The sequence below is a fragment of the Heterodontus francisci genome, chromosome 33 (genome assembly GCF_036365525.1).
Source record: "Heterodontus francisci isolate sHetFra1 chromosome 33, sHetFra1.hap1, whole genome shotgun sequence".
In the NCBI taxonomy this organism is placed as follows: domain Eukaryota; kingdom Metazoa; phylum Chordata; class Chondrichthyes; order Heterodontiformes; family Heterodontidae; genus Heterodontus; species Heterodontus francisci.
Genome location: NC_090403.1, coordinates 13863259 through 13887267, shown reverse-complemented (window position 1 = coordinate 13887267; position 24009 = coordinate 13863259). Strand labels below are relative to the sequence as shown.

The following is a 24009-nucleotide window of genomic DNA, read 5'->3' as shown; positions in this document are numbered from 1 at the left end:
CGTTATTTAAACAGGAACACTGTCCCCAGAAGGTGTAGGCTGGGTATGATGCTCCAAGGTTGGGTAACGCCGGGATTTAACTACTCACATTCCCAATCTTGTACACAATGGAATACTCACTCCCTACAATACAGTGGTCACTGCTCCACACACCACTGATCACCTCCAGGCGCTTACCCATTGTCTCTCGAGATAAGGAGGCCAAAGAAAAAAAGACAATGATTACTCCGGCCTCTCAACGCAGCACTGCGACAACATTCAGGGCAACAACAATGTGTTTTAGACAAGGAGGTGCGGAGACAGAGCGAGATTCCGGGCTCTGAACAACGAGGTTGTAGGGAGAGAGCGGGGATCCGGGCCCTGGAACAGCGGGATTGTAGAGGGCATGGATCCGGGTCCCGGAACAGCACAGGGAGGGGGGGGGGGGGGTGGTGTTGTAGGGAGAGAGCGGGGATCCGGGCCCTGGAAGGGCACAGTGGGTGGGGGTGGGGGGTGTGTTGTAGGGAGAGCGCGGGGATCCGGGCCCTGGAAGGGCACAGTGGGCGGGGGGGTGGTGTTGTAGGGAGAGCGCGGGGATCCGGGCCCTGGAAGGGCACAGTGGGTGGGGGTGGGGGGTGTGTTGTAGGGAGAGCGCGGGGATCCGGGCCCTGGAAGGGCACAGTGGGCGGGGGGGTGGTGTTGTAGGGAGAGCGCGGGGATCCGGGCCCTGGAAGGGCACAGTGGGCGGGGGGGTGTGTTGTAGGGAGAGCGCGCGGGATTTGGGCCCTGGAACAACAACAGGCCGCAGCGGCCCAAGCACAACGTACCGAAGGAAAACTAAATACTCGGCGTTTACGCACCTTGCCACGGCCTTCGGCCTCACTCTTTCTCACAGCGTCGGCTTGTTGCTAGCGTATCCTCCCGGCCCAGCCGCCTCCCCCCCCCCCCACGTTAACGGGAGAAAATTCCCGAGCGCCACAGCCGCCACCGAACGCGAACGCCAGCCCCGCACATGCGCACTGCGCGTCCTCAACAAACGTGTGGGTTATTTTTCAGCGTCGATTCTGTGCGATCACCAGCAACCGGAGGATTTATCACCACCGTGCCTAGACATTAAACATTCCGACAAATATTAGCTTCTTAATTACACTGCCTGACGTCCTTGGGTCAAGGGGCAATTACGACTTCAGTCACTTCTTTTACGAAATAACTTTTACAGCCGCGAAATAAAAACAGGTGCGGTTCACTACGAATAAAAGGCAATTTTTGATCGGCCAGAAATCAAAAATATGAAAGGAGTTGAGGATTATGTTCTAGTGACGTCACGGGACAAGTGCCGGGACGAACTTTAACCCCTGACCGGGGTGTCCGTGGAAAAGCAGGATGAAGTTGATTGACAGAATCCGCATCCAATCACAAGGCAGAAATCTCCTGGCCTCCTGCTCGCCGCCGACGTCAATCAGAGGAAAAGCACCAATGAGAGTCGGTGGGGAGGTGGGACTTCCGCCAGTGGTTTGTGCAGAGTGGGGACGAACGGCGGTGGATCGAGGTGAGTGGTGGGACTGGGCTGCGGGAATGGAGTTGTGGGATTCTGGCTTAGTGTTAGTAGTGGTCTGGTGATTTGACCGAGAGCTCATGCTGTTCTTGTGATCAGGTAGCAAGAGCCCCGGCTTCTGCACACTGAACCAGAACGTGCTGGGAATAGCTAACAGGCCAGGCAGCCTCTGTAGAGAACAGGGTAGCTGACATTTCAGGTGTGGATCATTGATATGAACTGTTGGAAAGAATTCGTTCTCTATATGTGTTAGCCATAGCTCCGTGAGGAGCTCTCATCCGAATCAGAAGGTTGAAGTCCTACTGCTGCTTAATCCAGAGTACTTACAGAGATAATGTGGTAGATGTCTCAGGGAGATATAAAAGATCCTATAACACTATCTGAGAAGAGCAGGGGATTTCTCCCTGGTTTCCTGGCCAATATTTATCCCTCATCTAACATCACGAAATAAACTGTCTGGTCGTTGTCATGTTATTGTTTGTGGGAATTTGCTGTGTGCAAATTGGTTGCCATGTTTTCCATATTACAACTGTGATCACTTCAAAAATACATACTTGCCTACAGACTGGTTTGGGATGTCCTGAGGTTGTGAAAGGCACTGTATAAATACCTTTTTACACCACCCCCCACCATGTTCTCAGGTGCTTCATGGCTAATTAATTACTTTTGAAATACTTCCTCTGATGCTTTATAGGGAATACAGTGAGTAATTTATACACAAGGTCCCAAACAGCAATGAAACATAACCAATTAATCTGCCCTTGTGGTACAATATGAGAATTGCTAGAAGAAAAAACATAGAAAATAGGAGCAGGAGTAGGCCATTCGGCCCTTCGAGCCTGCTCTGCCATTCATTATGATCATGGCTGATCATCCAACTCAGTAACCTGTTCCTGCTTTCTCCCCATATCCTTTGATCCCTTTTGCCCCAAGAGCTATATCTAACTCCTTCTTGAAAACATACAATGTTTTGGCCTCAATTGCTTTCTGTGGTAGTGAATTCCACAGGCTCACCACTCTCTGGGTGAAGAAACTTCTCCTCATCTCAGTCCTGAAAGGTTTACCCCATATCCTTAGACTATGACCCCTGGTTATGGACTCCCCCACCATCGGGAACATCCTTCCTGCATCTACCCTGTCAAGTCCTGTTAGAATTTTATAGGTTTCTATGAGATTCCCACCTCACTCTTCTGAACTTCAGCAAATATAATCCTAACCGACGCAATCTCTCCTCATACATCAGTCCCGCCATCCCAGGAATCAGTCTGGGTAAAAAGAAAGACTTGCATTTACATAGTGCTTTTCATGACCACAGGATGTCCCAAGGTGCTTTACAGCTGATGAAGTACTTTTAAGTGTAATCTCTGTTGTGTAAGAAATGTGACAGCCAATTTGCACACAGCAGGCTTCCATAAACAGCAGTGTGATAATGACCAGTTGATCTGTTTTTTTGTGTGATGTTGTTAGTTTATATAACTATTGGTCAGGAAGCTGGGGATAACTCTCTGCTCTTTGAATACTGCTGTAGAATCTTTTACGTCTACCTAATGGAATTGTTGGCTAATCTTGATGTTGGAGCAATGTTGGCCAAGATACAGGGAGAACAGCCTGTCTCTTTCCAATAGTCCTGTGGGATTCTTTACAGCCACCTGAGTGAGACTCCCTCAGTACTGCACTGGAGTGTCAGCCTAGGTAATGTACTGGGATTTCAACCCACGCAGTCTTAATTAAAAGAAAAAAACTTTCTTCAAAATAAGAACAGAAGAAATAGGAGCTGGCCATATACCTGCCCAATCCCCACATTGCTTGTTCCCTAAAGAGTCCAAAAATCTATCGATCTCCACTTGAATATATTCAATGACTGAGTATCCATAGCTTTCTGGAGTAGAATAGTCCAAAGATTCACAACCCTTTGAGTTGCCCTCGGAGTCCTCAGCATTGACTCCAGACCCCATGAAGTCTCATGGCATCAGGTCAGACATGAGCAAGGAACCCTCCTGCTGATTGCCACCTACTTCCCCCAACTCGGCTGATGAATCAGTGCTTCTCCATGTTGAACACCAATTGGAAGAAACACTAAAGGTATCAAGGGAACAAAATTTACTCTGGGTGGGGGACTTCAATGTTCATCACCAAGAGTGGCTCAGCAGCACCACTACTGACCGAGCTGGCTGAGTCCTAAAGGACATAGCTGCGAGACTGGGTCTGCAGCAGGTGGTGAGGGAACCAACAAGTGAGAAAAGCCGACTTGACCTCATCCTCACTAATCTTCCTGTCACAGATGCGTCTGTCCATGACAATATTGGTACAAGTGACCACTGCACAGTCCTTATGGAGACAAAGATCTGTCTTCACATTGAGGGTACCGACCATCATGTTGTATGACAGTGCCACCGAGGTAATGGGATAGATATCGAACAGATCTAGCAACTCAAAACTGGGTATCCATGAGGCGCTGTGGGCCATCAGCAGCAGCAAAATTGTATTCAACCGTAAACTAACTTCATAACCTGGCATATCCTTCACTCTACCATTACCATCAAGCCGGGCAATGGGGGGGGGGGGGGGGGGGTGGCGGGTTGTGTGGTGGCACAATGAAGAGTTTAGGAGGGCATGCCAGGAGCAGCACCAGGCATACCTAAAAATGAGGTGTCAGCCTGGTGAAGCTACAACACATGCCAAACAGCAGAAGCAGCATGCAATAGACAGAGCTAAGTGATCCCACAACCAACGGATCAGATCTAAGCTCTGCAGTCGTGCCACATCCAGTCGTGAATGGTAGTGGCCAATTAAACAACTGACAGGAGGAGGAAATTCCACAAGTATGCTCATCCGCAATGATGGGGGAGCCCAGCACATCAGTGCAAAAGACAAGGCTGAAGCATTTGCATCCATCTTCAGCCAGAAGTCCCGAGTGGATGATCCATCTCGGTCTCATCCTGATGTCCCCAGCATCATAGTCTTCAGCCAATCCGATTCATTCCATGTGATATCAAGAAAGAGCTGAAGGCACTGGATACTGCAAAATGTATGGGCCCTGACAACATTCCAGCAATAGTACTGAAGACTAGTACTCCAGAACTAGCCGTGCCCCTAGCCAAGCTGTTCCAGTACAACTACAACACTGGCGTCTACCCGGCAATGTGGAAAATTGCTCAGGTATGTCCTGTCCAGAAAAAGCAGGTCAAATCCAACCCGACCAATTATAGCCCTATCAGTCTACTCCCGATCATCAGCAGAGTGATCGAAGATGTCGACGACAGTGCTTTCAAGTGGCACTTGCTCAGCAATAACTTGCTCACTGATACTCAGTTTGGGTTCTGCCAGGACCACTCAGCTCCTGACCTCATTACAGTCTTTGTCCAAACATGGACAAAGGTGCTAAACTCCAGAGGTGAGATGAGAGTGACTGCCCTTGACATCAAGGCAGCATTTGACTGAGTATGGCATCAAGGAGCCCAAGCAAAACTGGAGTCAATGGAAATCGGGGAAAAACTCTCCGCTGGTTGGAGTCATACCTAGCGCAAAGGAAAATGGTCGTGGTTGTTGGAGGTCAATCATCTCAGTCCCAGGACATCACTGCAAGAATTCCTCAGGGTAGTGCCCTAGGCCTAACCATTTTCAGCTGCTTCATCAATGATCTTCCTTCAATCATAAGGTTAGAAGTGGGAATGTTCGCTGATGATTGCACAATGATCAGCAATCGCGACTCCTCAGATACTGAAGCAGCCCATGTCCATATATAGCAAGACCTGGACAACATCCAGGGTTGGGTTGATAATTGGCAAGTAACATTTGCGCTGCACAAGTGCCAGGCAATAACCATCTCAAACAAGAGAGAATCTAACCATTTCCCCTTGACATTCAATGGCATTGCCATCGCTGAATTCCCCACTATCAACATCATGGGGGTCATCAATGATCAGAACTGAACTGGACCAGCCACATAATTGCTGTGGTTACAACAGTAGGTAAGAGGCTGAGAATTCTGTGTCGAGTAACTCACCTGCTGTCTCCCAATGCCTGTCCACCATCTACAAGGCACAAGTTAGGCATGTGATGGAATACTCTCCACTTAGATGGATGGGTGCAGCTCCAACAACACTCAAGAACCTCAACACCAACCAGCCTGCTTGATTGGCACCCCACCCACCACCTTCAACATTCACTCCCTCCACCACCGACACAAAGTGGCAGCTTTGTGTACCAGATACAAGATGCACTGCAGCAACTCACCAAGCCGCCTGTGTGGAGTTTGCAAGTTCTCCCTGTGACTGCGTGGGTTTTTGCCGGGTGCTCTGGTTTCCTCCCACCGCCAAAGACCTGCAGGTGAGAGGTAAATTGGCCATTGTAAATTTCCCCTAGTGTAGGTAGGTGGTAGGGAATATGGGATTACTGTAGGGTTAGTATAAGGTTCTTGGTCGGCACAGACTCGGTGGGCCAAAAGCCCTGTTTCAGTGCTGTATCTCTAAATAAATAAATAAACATCACCTTCCAAATCCGCAGTCTCTACCACCTAGAAGGACAAGGGCAGCAGATGCATGGGAACATCACCACCAGCAAGCTCTCCTCCAAGCCATGACTCAGAACTATATTGCTGTTCCTTCACTGTTCCTAACACCCTTCCTAACCGCACTGTGGGTGCACCTACACCCCAAGGACTGCAGCGGTTCAAGAAGGCAGCTCACCACCAGCTTCACAAGAACAATTAGGGATGGGTAATAAATGCTGGCCTAGCCAGCGATGCCCACATCCCACAAACGGATAAGAAAAACAAAAATATTCCTCATCTCAGTCCTAAATGGCCATCTCTTAATCCTGAGACAATGAACCCTAGTTCTTGATTCGACAGCAAGGGGAAACAGCCTCTCAGCAACTACCCTGTCAAGCCCATCAATCTTGTGTTTCAATGAGATCGCCTTTAATTCTTCTAAACTCCAGAGAATATATTCTGATTCAGTTCAATCTCTCTTCATAGGTCAACTTTCTCCTTCCAGGAATTAATCTAGTGAACCTTCGTTGCACTGTCTCAAAGGCAAGTATATCCTTCCTTGGGTATGGAGACCAAAACTGTGCGCAGTACTTAAGGTGCATTCTCATGCAAAGCCCTGTACGATTGTAGTAAGACTTCCTAATTTGCCTTCCTAATTGTTTGTTTGACCTGTATGTGAACTTTCTGTATTTCATGTACAAGGGCACCCAAATCCCTCTGAACATCAACATTTAATAATTTCTCACCATTTAAAATATTTTCTGTTTTTTTAATCTTTATACAAGAGTGAATAACCTCACATTTCCCCACATTGAACTCCATCTGCCACCTTCTTACCCACTCACTTAATCTATCTATGTCCCTTTGCAACCTCTGTGCGTCCTTCTCACAACTTACATTTCCACCTGTCCTTATATCATCAGCAAATTTGGATACATTACACTCTGTTCCTTCACCTAAGTCATTAATATAGATAACTAACTGAGACCCCAGCACTGATTCTTGCTGCCCTCCAATAGTAACATCCTGCCAATCTGAAATGACCTGTTTTGCAAACCATAGAAAAGTTACGGCACAGAAAGAGGCCGTTCAGCCCATTGTGTCTGCGCTGGCTGAAACAATTAGCCTCCCAATCTAATCTTACCTTCCAGCACCTGGTCCGTAGCCTTGCAGGTTGCAGCACTTCAGATGCAGGTCCAAGTACCTTTTTAAATGAGTTGAGGGTTTCTGCCTCCACCACCAATCCGGGCAGTGAATTCCAGACACCCACCACCTTCTGGGTGAAAAGTTTTTCTTCATGTCCCCTCGAATCATTCTACCAATCACCTTAATCTGTGCCCCCTGGTAATTGATCTCTCTGTTTGGGAAAACAGGTTTTTCCTGTCTACCTAGGCCCCTCATAATTTTGTACACCTCAATTAAGTCACCCCTCAGCCTCCTGTGTTCCAAGGAAAAAAACCCTAGCTTGTCCAATCTTACCTCGTAGCTGCAATTTTTAAGCCCTGGCAACATTCTTGTAAATCTCCTCTGTAATCTCTCCAGAGCAATTATGTCCTTCCTGTAATATGACCAGAACTGTACACAATACTCCAGCTGTGGCCGAACCAGCGTTTCATACAGCTCCCGCATTGCATCCCTGCTTTTGTGTTCTATACCTCGGCCAATAAAGGAAAGCACTCCATGTGCCTTCTTCACTTTACCTGTCCTGCCACCTTCAGACCTGTGAGCATGCACTCCAAGGTCTCTCACTTACTCTACCCCGCTTATTGTGTATTCCCTTGCTTTATTTGCCCTCCCCAAATGTTTATTCCTACTCTCTGCCCTTTAAATAATCCTTTGGCTACACTAATATATTACCCTCAACCCCATAAGCCCTTATCCTCTGTAACAATCTTTCATGTGGCACTTTATTAAATGCCTTTTGAAAATTCAAATATGCTATGTTCACTGGTTGCCCTTCATCTACCCTGCTAGTTACATCTGCAGAAAACTTTTAATAGGTTTGTCAAACACTCTTCCTTTCATAAAACCATGCTGACTTTGCCTAATCATACTATGATTTTCTAAGTGCTCTGTTACCACTGCCTTAATAATAGGCTCCAGCATTTTCCTGTGACTGATGTCAGGCTAACTGGCCTGCAGTTCCTGTTTTCTCCCTCCCTCCATTTGAATTGCAGCATTACATTTGCTAGCTTCCAATCCGCTGGGGCCGTTTCAGAATCTATGGAATTTTAGAAGATGAAAACCAATGCAGCTACCTTTTTAAACCCGAGGACATAGGCTATCAGGTACAGGGATTTTATCAGCTTTTAGTCACATTAATTTCTCCAGTACATTTTCTATGCTAAAATTAATTACTTTAAGCTCTCATTCAACCCTAGGTTCCCCAGTATTTCTTGTATGGTGTGAAGGAAACAACACTGCAATTATCAGCACACATCCCCACTTCTGACCTTATGATTGAGGGGGTGTCATTGATGAAGTAGTTGAAGTTGGCTGGGCCTCGGACATTCCCCTGCAGAACTCCTGCAACAATGTCCTGGAGCTGAGACGATTGACCTCCAACAACCACAACCATCTTCCTTTGTGCTTGGTATGACTCCAGCCAAAGGAGAGATTTCCCCATTGACTTCTGTTTTACTAGAGCTTGATGTTACACACTGTCAAATGCTGCATTGATGTCAAGAGCAGTCACTCTCCCCTCATCTCTGGAATTCAGCTCTTTAGACCATGTTTGTACCAAGGTTGTAATGAGATCTGAAGCTGAGTCATTCTGGCAAAATCCAAATTCAGCATCAGTGCGCAGGTTATTGCTGCAGAAGTGCAGCTTTATGGAACTGTCGACAACACCTTCCATTACTTTGCTGATGATTGAGAGTAGACTGATGGGGTGGTAATTGGCCGGATCGAACTTGCCCTGTTTTTTGTGGACAGGACATACGTAGACAATTTTCCACGTTGTTGGGTAGATGCCAATGCTGTAACTGTACTGGAACAGCTTGGCTAAGGGGAAAACTAGTTCTGGAGCTCAAGTCTTCAGTACTACTGCAGAGATGTTGTCAGGGTCCATAACCTTTGCTGTATCCAGTGCACTCAACCATTTCTTCACATCACGTGGAGTGAATCGAATTGATTGAAGACTGGCATCTGTGGTGGTAGGCGGTGGCTGAGAAGAATTATCCACTCTGCACTTCTGGAGAAAGAAGGTTGCAATTGTTTCAGCCTTGTCTTTTGCTATTGCATTCTGGGCATCACCATCGTTCATTCAGGATGGGGATATTTTTGGAGCCGCCTCCTCTCATTAGTTTAGGACGTTTTCTACCATTGCTCATAACTGGATGTGGCACAACTGCATTTCAACGCTTCCACTGCAAATATGCATTCACATCAGTGTATTGAACTATGCAAACACCTAGATATGGTCATGTATTTTGCATTCAGATTTGGATGTCTTAAGTTTTATAGTGTTTATGCTGTTAAATCTGTTTTCCATAGCCCAGCAGTAAACATGATGATGGACGTCAAACTGTACCTACTGATCTGCTGATAGGTTAGGTAAACTGGACTTCACAAGGTGAACTCCAGGAAACGGGGGTGGGGAGGGGAACGAAATTAAATTGCAATTTGTGCTGTGTACAGATTGGCCCAAGTTTGCTTCCAGAACAATGGTGATGATGTATCAAAAATAATGTATAGGCTGTGGAGCACTTTGGGACATCCTGAGGACGGATAAAGTGCCATGCATAAATGCAAAATCAGTCCTTTTAAAGAAAAGTAGAAAATCAGCTATCTGTGGATAGATGTATTCCCTAACATTCCTTAAGACACAAATCCTCCCTCAAAAATGTTTTAAATATTATTTCTCCAAATCATGCAGCATTTGGCAAATTACCAACAAACAGTAGGGGCATTGTACTGCTGTATTGTTGAAGGTTCTGTATGATTTTGCTTTACTTCCCTTTTATTGATGGTGCCCTAAACAGTGGGACACAACTTCATTAAAGAAAATGTAACGGCTCACTCCTAGTATGTTTTCATACTCTCTTTTTGTCCCTGTTATTTCTTTTTTAAAGATTTTCTCTGTACTTTCTCGATTCAGCTTGGTTCCTTACTCTATAATAGACCTTACATTCGACATAAGCCTCCTTTTTCTGTTTCACTGTAATCTCTATATGTTTGGTCATGCAGGGAACTCCAGCTTTATATGCTCTTCACTTTCCCCTCATGGGAATGTGTCTACTCTACTCCAATATTCTCCTCCTTGAAGGGCTCCAATTGTTTGGTCATTGTTTGCCTCCCAAATTTTTTTTTATGTCAATCCACCTGGGCCAGATGTCTTTTCACCTCACTGAAATTAGTTCTTCTGCAGTTAAGTATTTGTAACATTTGATTGTTCTTTCTCCATAACTATTCTAAAGCTGATAATGATGTGCTCACTTCCCCAAATGCTCCCCCACTGAAACGTGCTCCATTTTCCCCACTTCACTCCCAAAAATTAGATCCAATCCTGCTTCCTTCCTCGTTGGTCTGGAACGCACTGATCAAAAGATTCTCTTGGACACATTTCAGGAATTCCTGCCCCTCTTTGCCATTTACTTTGTTATTGTCCCAGTCTATATCCGGATAATTGAAGTTCTCTATTATCACTACTTTCTAGTTCTTAGATCTTACTGTAATTTGCCTGCAAACTTGCTGCTCTACCTCAAAGAACAGTACAGCACAGGAACAGGCCATTCGGCCCTCCAAGCCTGCGCCGATCTTGATGCCTGTCTAAACTAAAACCTTCTGCACTTCCGGGGTCCGTATTCCTCTATTCCCATCCTGTTCATGTATTTGTCAAGATGCCTCTTAAACGTCGCTATTGTACCTGCTTCCAGCACCTCCCTGGCAGCAAGTTCCAGGCACTCACCACCCTCTGTATAAAGAACTTGCCTCGCACATCCCCTCTAAACTTTGCCCCTCGCACGTTAAACCTATGTCCCCTAGTAACTGACTCTTTCATTCTGGGAAAAAGCTTCTGACTATCCACTCTGTCCATGCCACTCAGAACTTTGTAAACCTCTATCATGTCACCTTCCACCTCCGTCGTTCCAGTGAAAACAATCCGAGTTTATCCAACCTCTCGTCATAGCTAATACCCTCCAGACCAAGCAACATCCTGGTAAACCTCTTCTGTACCCTCTCCAAAGCCTCCACATCCTTCTGGTAGTGTGGCGACCAGAATCGTACGCAAATATTCCAAGTGTGGCCTAACTAAGGTTCTGTACAGCTGCAGCATGACTTGCCAATTTTTATACTCTATGCTTCGACCAATGAAGGCAAGCATGCCGTATGCCTTCTTGACTACCTTATCCACCTGCGTTGCCACTTTCAGTGATCTGTGGACCTGTACGCCCAGATCTCTCTGCCTGTCAATACTCCGAAGGGTTCTGCCATTTACTGTATACTTCCCACCTGTATTAGACCTTCCAAAATGCATTACCTCACATTTGTCCAGATTAAGCTCCATCTGCCAGTTCTCCACCCAAGTCTCCAACCTATCTATATCCTGCTGTATCCTCTGACAATCCGCATCACTATCCGCAATTTCACCAACCTTTGTGTCGTCCGCAAACTTACTAATCAGACCAGCTACATTTTCCTCCAAATCATTTATATATACTACAAACAGCAAAGGTCCCAGCACTGATCCCTGCGGAACACCACTAGTCACATCCCTCCATTCAGTAAAGCACCCTTCCACTGCTACCCTCTGTCTTCTATGACCGAGCCTGTTCTGTATCCATCTTGCCAGCTCCCCTCTGATCCCGTGTGACTTCACCTTTTGTACCAGTCTGCCATGAGGGACCTTGTCAAAGGCTTTACTGAAGTCCATGTAGACAACATCCACTGCCCTTCCTTCATCAATCATCTTCGTCACTTGCTCAAAAAACTCGATCAAGTTAGTGAGACACGACCTCCCCTTCACAAAACTGTGCTTCCTCTTGCTAATAAGTCCATTAGTTTCCAAATGGGAGTAAATCCTGTCCCAAAGAATTCTCTCCAATAATTTCCCTACCACTGATGTAAAGCTCACCGGCCTGTAATTTCCTGGATTATCTTGCTACCTTTCTTGAACAAAGGAACAACATTGGCTATTCTCCAGTCCTCTGGGACTGCACCTGTAGCCAATGAGGATACAAAGATCTCTCTCAAGGCCCCAGCAATTTCCTCCCTTGCCTCCCTCAGTATTCTGGGGTAGATCCCATCAGGCCCTGGGGACTTATCTACCTTAATGTTTTTCAAGACACCCAACACCTCCGCCTCCTTCCCACCATGCTGTTGTTTATGCCCAGGTCTTCTATAGGTCCTCTATTGCACCTTAATTCTGACTGAATAGATTCTGTCTTTGACCCCTCAAATACATCATCCCTCTCCAGTGCTATAATAGTTTATTTGATCAATACTGCCAGCTTCACTTTTTTCAGTTCCTATCTTTCCTGCATACCCTGTAGCCATGAATATTAAGTTCCCTGTCATGTCCTGTTTTGAACCAGATCTCTGTTATTGCCACTATATCATAGTCCCATTTGACAACTTGTGCTTGCAGTTCTCAAGCTTGATTACCATGCCAAGTGCATTTACGCACATGCACTCCAAATCCATCTTAATCTGCCTCCCATTTGCCCCCGTCTGATCCTTATTTCTGAATTATTTTTTACTTTAGTGCTACTTTAGTTCCCAGTCACCTTGTTTCATCTTGGTGCCCATCCCTCGTAGAGGGAGTTTTACTCTGTATCTAATATGTGCTGTACCTGAGCTGGAATAGGAGAGTAACTTTGGTAGTGGAAGTTGTAGAAACTGTTTTATTTTCATGTCCTGAAGATAAGAAGCTGTTGTGTTATGTGGAATCTGTCCAGTCTCCCATTTGTTCAGATTCTTTTATTGGGACACTAAAAATAAATATGTTGACATTAATGCCAAATGTTTACCCCAGTAATGGGTTGGTCCCTCACTATTGAGAGAGGTAATAAATCATTGCAAGGAACAGGCCTACCACCCTGTTGCCACACTGAGGGAAGTAATTTGTTGAAGGTTTATTTGTGGTGTTAACCAGAGTCCGCTGTAGCGGGGCCTATGGGGAAGCTGGCAAACTCTTTGGGATGGAATGTTGATTTAGATTTGTCAGTGTGTTCTCACAAAAGATAAGGGTGATGCAGATCCACTGTAAAGTCTTTGTGTTTATATTGGTGCTCTGTTTCATACTAGATCTCTTCATGGCAGTGCCTGTTTGGTGACACTTCAGCTTTTCCATGTCATTTTTGGTAAGTCTTGTTTTATTTCAGTACTTGCATTAATGTAAACTACATTAAGTGCTAGCTGTTTCAGTCAGCTGGAGCACTGAGATTGATCTGCTGTTCAAGGGTGATGCTGATTGATGTTTTATGAAAAACAAGCCATTGTAGCCAGTTGACATGAGATTGAATGCAGGATGAGTGAGGTAGGAGGTCCAGCCTGGCAATTGAATTTTCACAAGGCACTGTGTCCCTGCTTTAGTTTTTTTGAGAGTTTTTTGCTGTGTAGTTTCAGCTTTTAACATGGGAAATACCAATGTAAAATGAATTATTGCCTCTCGATTTCACAGCTTAGGGACCACACTGCTCAGTTTAAGTTAAAGATCCCTCTGCTCTTCACCCCAGTATTAGCAGACCCCCTCTTGCACCACTGCAGCATTTTGTCTATTTTCCACACCAGTCATTCTGTAGCCTCGGCTTGGTGACCAGCTTGTGCTAATTAGGGGCAGTTTTGTTCCTCTGGGCTTTTGCCTACTTGGACGAAGTTTGCAACCAGAAGAAAGAAGACTTCTATCTAATCAGTCCTAGCTGGATTTGAACCAGTGTCTAACACCACTGCATCACCCAGTCCCAGTGCAAAGGTATTTAATGTGTATAAGTCTTGTATTCCAAAGAAAATCATGGGTTAGCACATTCATTTTATCCCTGAGACCTACAATTTTAAGTCCAGAGTACTGGGGTGAAAGACTCCACTCTATTACCAGGATCCTACAGGAAATGTGTTAGGATCAGCTGTCAGTCAGCCTCCTTTCTTCTTTGGTTCATGACAATGTACTTTGAGAAAACACGAGGCACTCCATGTTGCTATAGACGGAACAGATTCTATTTCTATATGGCACAGCTGATCAATCTATATTATACACAGTATCTTTTTGGTTTTTGTATCTTCTGAGCTGTGCAAACAGCAGTTGAAAACTATGCTGCTTTATAATCCTTAGTTGCCTATATCAGTAGTACATGGCACAGATAAGACTTCCTGATTTATTTGTTCCTGAATCCTTTGAAAACAGCCTACTTACATAAAGAGTTGTAGTTATTTACTTCAATGATACTTCTTTCAAACAAGACTTCCTGCCCTAACTGTTCTCAAATCCATTGAGGAGTTAATGGATCCTTCTGCCTATGTTAATCGCACTAGCCACTAAAGTTATACTTTAATCGCTCATAGTTGCTGTTATCTCAACTGCTTATTCCATTGCTCAAACAGTTCTTATAGCTTATATACTTCATATATATACTTGCATGCTTTCTTTTGTGGCACCCCAAAGCTATTTTGTCTATCTTGAAAAGCCTGTTGCACCAAGATACAATGAAGTTCATTTATTAGCACTTAACTCAACAAGATGTCCAACATATAACTCTCCAGGATGTCCAACGGACCGTCACTTGGGTTCCTACCAGGTGAGGTCCATAGTGGTCAATTGGGCAAAGTACTGGAGGATGGCTTGTGCCCAGGGCCCATATGCCAGCAAGTCACCACCTCTGGTAGAAGCAGAGCAAGGGGAGAAATTTGGAGGTAAGGATATGAAACCGCTAATTTGCAATAAAATCTGCCACTTCAAACTATGGCTGAATTGTGCAAACTTGGGAAAACAGGGAGTTAGAATCGGGAAACTACTCATTAGTTTCTGACTTTGCATCATTGGATTTTCTTTCCTAATTATTTTGGAGCAGGAAAGGCTTGTAAAGACAGCAGAAGAGTGCAAAAAACTGCTAATTGTGATTTATTTTCTCTTGTCTCTTATACTTACTGGGATTGTGTGGCCTAGAGGTGGGTGTCAGAAAAACTGAGCGTGGAGAGCCTGCAGGATGTGGGACTGTTTGGTGGTAAGTTAATTTTGAGCCATTTTGTACCATTTCTGTTAGGGATGCACTAAATGGCAACTAACCTGTATGTGTGTTGGGGGAGGGGGGGACGTCATCCATAAATGGAAATGCTTTTGAGCATCTTTTGCACACTCTATCCCTATCCTTGTGTCCATTTCTTCTCCTCATTTCTACTCTTGATGTCAATGTGCCATGAACTGTGTCTCGCTTAGAGCTAGGGTATTGAGTGGGGTGGTGGGTGGGACAGTGATTCCTGTGCCTCTACCAGTAATATTCTGAAAATAGTTGTGGAATAGCGTGGGGAGGAGGGAGTTCCTTTGTCATCTATCCTTTCCCTCTAATGCAGGTTTGAGGACAAAAAAACACTTCAGACGTTTGGTTAATAATTTTTATTCAGCCAAATCATTGAAATGATACAACACAACCACTTACATGCTGTGTATATGGGAGATCAGTACTCATACCGAGGGCTCCTCCAGGAGCTAACAAGTGTGTCATCCTGGCTGTTTACGCTACTCTCAGCAAGACTGATTGGAAGTTTTTTAAGGAGCTCCATGTTTTGACTTTTACATTTTTCATTACTTATGACAAATGTGGATACCGTATCTCATCACGTTCTTTTGATGCAGCTGGTACGTTTAGTGTTCAGGTTAGCTGTTGCTGTTTGTTGTGCGTGCCGTTGATATATCTTTCAATCTTTGTTGCAAAAGGAACCTAACTACGTTGGATCCATTCAGCAATTGCTCTTCCTTTCCCTCGACTTTCTGAAGTGTGTTTTAACTTAACAACCGTACAGTACATGTGCTTATCATTATGTAATTCTATATAATGCCCAACTAGCTTGTTCTATTTAATAATCTATACATGCATAACTTTGCATGATATCACCACAACCCCTCCTTCCCACCTGCAAAGCCTCTTACTATGGGGAACTCTGACCTCTGCTTTGTGGCTTGACTCCTGTGAATTAAGAGGGATTTCATTTTTTGTACAATTCATACCTGTCTGTCACACACATGCCTGCAAGAAAACAATCTTTTTGGAACTCCTATAAATTGCAATCCTTTGTGTCTGCATAAAACTCTGATACCGATCCATAGAGCTGACTTTTCCAGATGTTTGTAAACCAGAGTCAGAGGGACCTTGGAATGGCTGAGTGAGAATATCTCACCTTGTTGGCTGTGTGCCACTGAGAATTCCGGTGTAAAACCCGAAACTGCTGGAAATGTGCAGCCAGATGATCAACATCTGAAAGAGGAAGGAGGCCTTAGTTTGTGTGTAAGCCTTCATATCGGTATGGAAGGATCACAGTTTAATGACTGACCTGCAGAATGTTGCAAAATTTTTTGTCTTTATTTCAGATTTGCAGCATTTAGAATTTTTCATTTCATCTCTAAAGTAATGTTACTGCTTCAGTGGTTGATTGGGAGCCGGTAGGTTTTATTGTGATGTGGAATTGCTGGTGATTTCAAGATGCTTTGAGCTGGCTGCCTCATTATCAATTGGGGTTGAAGTGCTGGTCCTACTTGGAGCCCTTCATCGATGATAAAACAGTGAAGAAACTAGTTTTGGATCTCAGAGTTACTGGGACAAATTTAGTGTTGCCCTATAGGACATGACCGAAGAATGGTAATTCCTCACTCCATGTAAGCTCTGAGAAATAGCTCTTATAATCCTGAAGAATGATTTAAGTTTTTCTGACTTTTACTGAAATCCTGAGTACATCCATGTAAATTAGCTGAATTTATCCCTTGGTACATGAGGAGAAATGGCTGTGATTTTTGATATTGGAGTGCTCAGCTCCCCAGGCAGCCCTCTCTAGCCTTGCCCAAGTCTAAGCCTGGTCAGCCAGCCTCAGCAGGCTATTCTTTCATGAAAAGCATCACACCCAAATCTAATCCTGACCCTTACCTGACTTCCACTTTTCAGCAGGGATCACTGGATAGTGATTGAGAACAGGAACCCTGGCTGATGTTCGCCTCTTAACCCCAAGGTCACGGAGGCTGATTTTTAGTGCCCAGCTGCTGCCCTGATTAAAATCAGAAGTGATTTTAAAATATTATGTAGGTAATATATCTTTCTTTTTGTGTTTCATTTCTTTCCAGGCTGTTGGTCACATACCACATGCTAATGGGGAGGGAGGGTGAGATCCAGATCTCTGCATGTTCTGCTCAGTAGTTCCTGAGGGATGAGTAAGTGTAAATCTCTTCCCACCCACCACCACCCCCTCCCAACCAACCGCCTACCCCACCCATCGCTGCTCCCCATGGGGTAGTGCCATTCCAGTCCTGTACCCAGCACATTCATGCCTTGTGTGCGAATATGGCTGTGTATCTGATTGCAGTCTCTTGGAGGAGTTAAAAGATATCCCACAATTTTTGTAGGGTACAACGTGATACAAAATGTGAACATTTTCTTCAGTTTAACTAAATTTCTAAACTTCATCTAAGATATTGATAATTCAGCTAATCATAGACATTCTGGTGCAGGATTCTAGCCCATTATGCTGGTGTGGTTTTAGATCCCCACTGCCTGATACCATTTTCCTGCTTTATACTTGTCCCAGCTAATGTTTCATTAAATTCCCTCTTTAAATGATTTTTCTTTTGTTCATAATCTTCTGGACGCTTTTCTCCTCTCCGTCCTATCTCTTGCATCCTTTCTCTTCACCCAGGTGCTTCTGACCACTGTGTCTTGCAAAATGTTCTGGACCAAATCATCTGTACAAACCAATTCTGTCTCGTTTGTAAGTTAGCCAGCTAGAATAGCCCAGAATGGCTTTTTGAACATTTCTCTTTCAGCACTGAACCAATACAGGGATTCCTTTAACCATGAACACCGTCTTCATGATGATGAAAGTGGCAAACAGGATCTTCAGATGTATAGCTTGGCAGAATTGAGCACAAGTTCCAGGAAGTGACAGCTTTACTATCAACAAACTGAACTGGAGCAGCCACATAAATACCGTGGCTACAAGAGCAGGTCAGAGGCTGGGAATTCTGACTCCCCAAAACCTGTACATCATCTACAAGGTACAAGTCAGGAGTGTGATGGAATACTCTCCACTTGCCTGGATGAGTGTGGCTCCAACAACACTCAAGAAGCTCTACACGATCCAGGACAAAGCAGCCTGCTTTATCGGCACCCCATTCACCACCTTCAACATTCACTCCATCAACCACCAGTGTGCAGTGACAGCAGTGTATACCATCTACATGATGCACTGCAGCAACTCACCACGCATCTTTTGACAGCAACTTCCAAACCCACAACCTCGACCTAGAAGGACAAGGACAGGAGACGCATGGAAGCACCAACATCTGCAAGTTCTCCTCTAAGCCACACACCATCCTGACATGAAAATATATCACAGTTTTTTGACTGTTGCTGGATAGAAATCCTGGAACTTCCTCCCTCAGTGCACTGTGGGTGTTCCCGCACCAGATGGACTGCAACAGTTCAAGAAGGCAGCTCACTGCCTTGCCAGCGATGCCCCCATCCCATGAAATAAATAAAACAAAAATAGGGCGGCACAGTGGCGCAGTGGTTAGCACTGCAGCCTCACAGCTCCAGGGACCCGGGTTCGATTCTGGGTACTGCCTGTGTGGAGTTTGCAAGTTCTCCCTGTGTCTGCGTGGGTTTTCTCCGGGTGCTCTGGTTTCCTCCCACAAGCCAAAAAAGACTTGCAGGTTGGTAGGTAAATTGGCCATTATAAATTGTCACTAGTATAGGTAGGTGGTAGGGAAATATAGGGACAGGTGGGGATGTTTGGTAGGAATATGGGATTAGTGTAGGATTAGTATAAATGGGTGGTTGATGGTCAGCACAGACTCGGTGGGCCGAAGGGCCTGTTTCAGTGCTGTATCTCTAATCTAATCTAACAAAGCGCTGATCTGCCCCCACCTCAAGTGCTGTGTGCGGCTCTGGCATCATAATGCAGTGGGTGGGGTGGGGTGGGTGGTGAGGACATCCTGGAGTTGGAATTATAGAGGCACGGGGGAGACAGTGGCATAGTGGTAATGTCACTGGACTAGTAATCCAGAAACCCAGGCTAATACTCTGGGGACACGGGTTCAAATCCTACCATAGCTCTTGGAATTTAAATTTAATTAATAAAAACTTGAAATTGAAAGCTAGTCTCAGTAATGGTGACCATGAAACTACTATCGATTGTTGTCCTCTCCGCTTCCACCACCCTCGTAGGCAGTGAGTTCCAGATTTTTACCACTCGCTTTGTAAATAAAAGTTGTTCTTCACATTTCCCGCGCGCCCGGTATCTCTTGCCCAAAACCTTGGGAACAGCTTTTCTTCATCTACCTTATCTGAACCGGTCATAATCTTGTACACCTTGAGAAAATGTCCCCTCAACCTCCTTTACTCCAAGAAGGACAACCCCAGTTTCTCCAACCTAACCTTGTAGCTAAAATTCAAGATTCCTGGAACCATTCTGGCAAATCTCCTCTGCACTTCTCAAGAATCCTCGTATCCTTCCGAAAGTGTGGTGACCAAAACTAGATGCAATGCCTTTTTTTTAAGCTCATTCTTGGGATGGTGAGCTTCACTGGTAAAGCCAACATTCATCGCCCACTCCGAATTAGGAACTTTGGAACAGGAATAGGCCATTCAGCTCTTGGAGCCTGCTCCGTCATTCAATTAAATCATGGCTGATCATCTACCTCAATGTCACTTTCCCATGCTATCCCCATATCCCTTGATGTCATTAGTATCCAGAAATTTGTTGATTTCTGTCTTGAACATGCTGAATGATTGAGCGTCCACAGCTCTCTGGGGCTCTTGAGAAGGTGGTGGTGAGCTGCCTTTTTGAACTTCTGCAGTTCATGTGTAGGTACAGCATAGAGCTGTTGGGGTGGGAGTTCCGGGATTTTGACCCAGTGTCAGTCAAGGAATGGTGATATAGTTCAAAGTCAGGATGGTGTGTGACGTGGAGGGGAACTTGCAGGTGGTAGTGTTGCCATGTGTCTGCTGCCCTTGTCCTTCTAGGTGGTACAGTTCACAGGTTTGGGAGGTGCTGTTGAAGGAGCCTTGGCAAGCTGCTGCAGTGCATCTTGTAGTTGGTACACACAGCAGCCATTGTGTGCTGGTGGTGGAGCAGTTTAAATTTGCAGTCCCATGCTAAAGTTTGCCATTACTGAGACTAGGGCGGCACAGTGGCGCAGTGGTTAGCACCGCACCTTCACAGCTCCAGGGACCCGGGTTCGATTCCAGGTACTGCCTGTGTGGAGTTTGCAAGTTCTCCCTGTGTCTGCGTGGGTTTTCTCCGGGTGCTCCGGTTTCCTCCCACAAGCCAAAAGACTTGCAGGTTGATAGGTAAATTGGCCATTATAAATTGTCACTAGTGTAGGTAGGTAGGTGGTAGGGAAATATAGGGACAGGTGGGGATGTTTGGTAGCAATATGGGATTAGTGTAGGATTAGTATAAATGGGTGGTTGATGTTCGGCACAGACTCGGTGGGCCGAAGGGCCTGTTTCAGTGCTGTATCTCTAATCTAATCTAATGTATTGAAGGCCCTGGTACAGAACGTCAGTATGTCAATAAGAACGAGAATTTCTGCCAAGAAGGCTTTGTTCCTTTTGGTGCTACGTGGCTTCAAATTGTGGTACGTTACAGCAAAAAAGGAATTATTGGCATGCGCAGGGTGGGAGAATCCTTAAACTCCTTCAGGTACATATGATGCTTCCCTTTAGCCCAGACAGTAATCTGGAAGAAACCTATCAGGGTAAACAGACCAACTGGAAGACACTGTGTCATTATGGGAAAACCAATATTTAAGATGATGATCAAGTGGGCTGCCGAGCTTCTTGAGTGTTGTTGGAGCTGCCTTCATCCAGGCAAGTGGAGAGTATTCCATCATACTCCTGACTTCTGCCATGTAGATGGTGGACAGGCTTTAGGGAGTCAGAGGTGGGTTACTCACTGCAGATTTCCTAGTCTCTGACCTGCTGTTGTAGCCACAGTATTAATGTGGCTGCTCCAGTTAAGTTTCTGGTCAATGGTAACCCCCAGGATATTGAGATCTAATCTGTGCTTTATGAAGTTTTAGCATAGTTTCCCAACTTTTATACTTAATACCTCTATTTATAAGCCCAAGATCCCATATGCTTCACAAATTGCTCTCAATTATGTTCTGCACCTTCAAAGATCTATGCACAGAACCACCAGGTCCCTCTGTCCTTGCACACTCTTTAGAATTGTGCCATAGAGTATATATTGCCTCACACTATCCCTTCTGCCAAAGTGCATCACCTCACACTTATCTGTACAAACTTCCATCTACCACTTAGTGACCATTCTGCTAGTCCAGGGTTGTCCAACCTTTTTCACGTGGGGGGGGGGGACACATTACAATTATTGTCTTATGTAGGGGGCCAGTCAGACAAATTTCTGAAAGATAAAGTCATTAAAAATTTATCTTACTTATCTTATTAATCAAAACAACAACAAATGTGTATTTTTGTGAAGAAGCTTTAAATGAGAAGACTAATTTATTGACTTACTTCCTTGTCAGTATGTTGGACACTGATTTAATGAGATACCTGGCTGTTTTTGCTTGCAATGTCTGCCCGCACCATTGTTGTAGCAGTGCGTAGTACTCTGGATAGATTCCATCTGTCAGGAGTGATGTTGATCACTCTCTCTGTCTCACTCGTTCCCTGTGTTTCACCCCTCTCTGTATTGTTCCCCGCCCCCCCATGTCATCCTCGCTCACTATGCCACCACCCCCCCCCCCCCGACACCCCTCTTTCTCTCCTGCTCCTCTTTCTCTCCCTGCTCCTCTTTCTCTCTATTCCACCACCTGCCACACTCTGTCTCTCTCTCTCTCTGTCTCTCCCTCTCTCTGTCTCTCCCTCTCTCTGTCTCTCCCTCTCTCTGTCTCTCTCTCTCTCTGTCTCTCTCTCTCTCTGTCTCTCTCTCTCTCTGTCTCCCCAACCTCTCTTTCTCTGACCCCAGGCTCTCCCTTGAGCCCACACTCTCTCCCCCGCCCTCCCTCTCTCCCTCTACCCTCTCTCTCTCTCTATGCCCTCTCTCTCTCTCTCTGTGCCCTTTCTCTGCCCCCCTCCCCCCTGTCCCCCTCCGTCGCTGTCCCCTCCCCCTGTCCCCTCTGTCTCTCTCTCTGTCCCCCCCCAGCTCTCTCTCTCCATGTCCCCCCTCTCTCGTTCGTTCTCTCTCTCTCTCCATGTCGCCCCTCTCTCGTCGTTCTCTCTCCCTCCCTGTCCCCCCTCTCTCGTTCGTTCTCTCTCCCTCCCTGTCCCCTCCTCTCTCGTTCGTTCTCTCTCCCTCCTGTCCCTCCTCTCTCGTTCGTTCTCTCTCCTCCCTGTCCCCCTCTCTCGTTCGTTCTCTCTCCCCTCCCTGTCCCCCCTCTCTCGTTCGTTCTCTCTCCCTCCCTGTCCCCCCTCTCTCTCGTTCGTTCTCTCTCTCCTCCTGTCCCCCCCTCTCTCGTTCGTCTCTCTCATCCCTGTCCCCCTCTCTCGTTCTCTCTCTCTGTCTCTCTGTTCGTTCTCTCTCTCCCTGTCCCCCCTCTCTCTCGTTCGTTCTCTCTCCCTCCCTGTCCCCCCTCTCTCGTTCGTTCTCTCTCCCTCCCTGTCCCCCCTCTCTCGTTCGTTCTCTCTCCCTCCCTGTCCCCCCTCTCTCGTTCGTTCTCTCTCTCCTCCCTGTCCCCCCTCTCTCGTTCGTTCTCTCTCCCTCCCTGTCCCCCTCTCTCGTTCGTTCTCTCTCCCTCCCTGTCCCCCTCTCTCGTTCGATCTCTCTCCCTCCTGTCCCCCTCTCTCGTTCGTCTCTCTCCCTCCCTGTCCCCCCTCTCTCGTTGTCGTTCTCTCGTCCCTCCCTGTCCCCCCTCTCTCGTTCGTTCTCTTCCCATCCCTGTCCCCCCTCTCTCGTTCGTTCTCTCTCCCTCCCTGTCCCCCTCTCTCGTTCGTTCTCATCTCCTCTCCTGTCTCCCCCCTCTCTCGTCTCGTTCTCTCTCCCTCCCTGTCCCCCCTCTCTCGTTCGTTCTCTCTCCTCTCCCTGTCCCCCTCTCTCGTTCGTTCTCTCTCCCTCCAGACGTCTGTCTCCCCCGTCTCTCTCGTTCGTTCTCTCTCCCTCCCTGTCCCCCCTCTCTCGTTCGTTCTCTCTCTCCCTACTCCTGTCCCCCTCTCTCGTTCGTTCTCTCTCTCCTCCCTGTCCCCCCTCTCTCGTTCGTTCTCACTCCCTCCCTGTCCCCCCTCTCTCGTTCGTCTCTCTCTCTTCCTGTGTCCCCCCTCTCCTTCGTTCGTTCTCTCTCTCCTCCCTGTCCCCCCTCTCTCGTCTCGTTCTCTCTCGTCCCTCCCTGTCCCCCCTCTCTCGTTCGTTCTCTCTCTCTCCTGTCCCCCCTCTCTCGTTCGTTCTCTCTCTCTCCCTGTCCCCCTCTCTCTCGTTCGTTCTCTCTCTCTCCCTGTCCCCTCCTCTCTCGTTCGTTCTCTCTCTCTCTCGTGTCACTCTATCTGTCGTTCTCTCACTCTCCCTGTCCCCCTCTCTCTTCTCGTTCTCTCTCTCTCCTGTCCCCCCTCTCTCGTTCGTTCGTTCTCTCTCGTCCACCTGTCCCCCCTCTCGTCTGTTCGTTCTCTTCTCTCTCCCTGTCCCCCCTCTCTCGTTCGTTCTCTCTCTCTCCTGTCCCCCTCTCTCTCGTTCGTTCTCTCTCTCTCTCCCTGTCCCCCCTCTCTCGTCGTTCTCTCTCTCTCTCCCTGTCCCCCCTCTCTCGTTCGTTTCTCTCTCTCTCTCCTGTCCCCCCTCTCCTCGTTCGTTCTTCTCTCTCTCGTTCTCTCTCTCCTGTCCCCACCTCTCTCGA

General features: G+C 46.4%; 2 protein-coding genes across 9 annotated transcripts in view; one reads left to right on the top strand and one right to left on the bottom strand.

Moving 5' to 3' along the window:
* The window catches only part of ddx42 (DEAD (Asp-Glu-Ala-Asp) box helicase 42), a 96914-nt gene extending 95681 nt beyond the window's left edge, over positions 1–1233 (bottom strand). Inside the window, exon 1 of one of the 3 annotated variants that reach the window (XR_010969050.1) lies at positions 840–1233. The gene's annotated coding sequence lies outside the window, so the exon portion shown is untranslated. Of the gene's footprint in view, positions 1–120; positions 212–839 lie in introns of those variants that run through there. The other 2 variants (XM_068013098.1, XM_068013099.1) reach the window with 2 other exon arrangements.
* A 221-nt stretch (positions 1234–1454) lies between these two features.
* Positions 1455–24009, top strand: part of strada (STE20 related adaptor alpha) — a 119723-nt gene continuing 97168 nt past the window's right edge. Inside the window, exons 1-4 of one of the 6 annotated variants that reach the window (XM_068013101.1) lie at positions 1475–1528; positions 6513–6569; positions 13275–13330; positions 15130–15187. In XM_068013101.1, coding sequence (XP_067869202.1) covers positions 13319–13330; positions 15130–15187 — 70 coding nt within the window. In that variant the 5' untranslated portion in view covers positions 1475–1528; positions 6513–6569; positions 13275–13318. Of the gene's footprint in view, positions 1529–6512; positions 6570–13274; positions 13331–15129; positions 15188–24009 lie in introns of those variants that run through there. The other 5 variants (XM_068013103.1, XM_068013102.1, XM_068013105.1 and 2 more) reach the window with 5 other exon arrangements.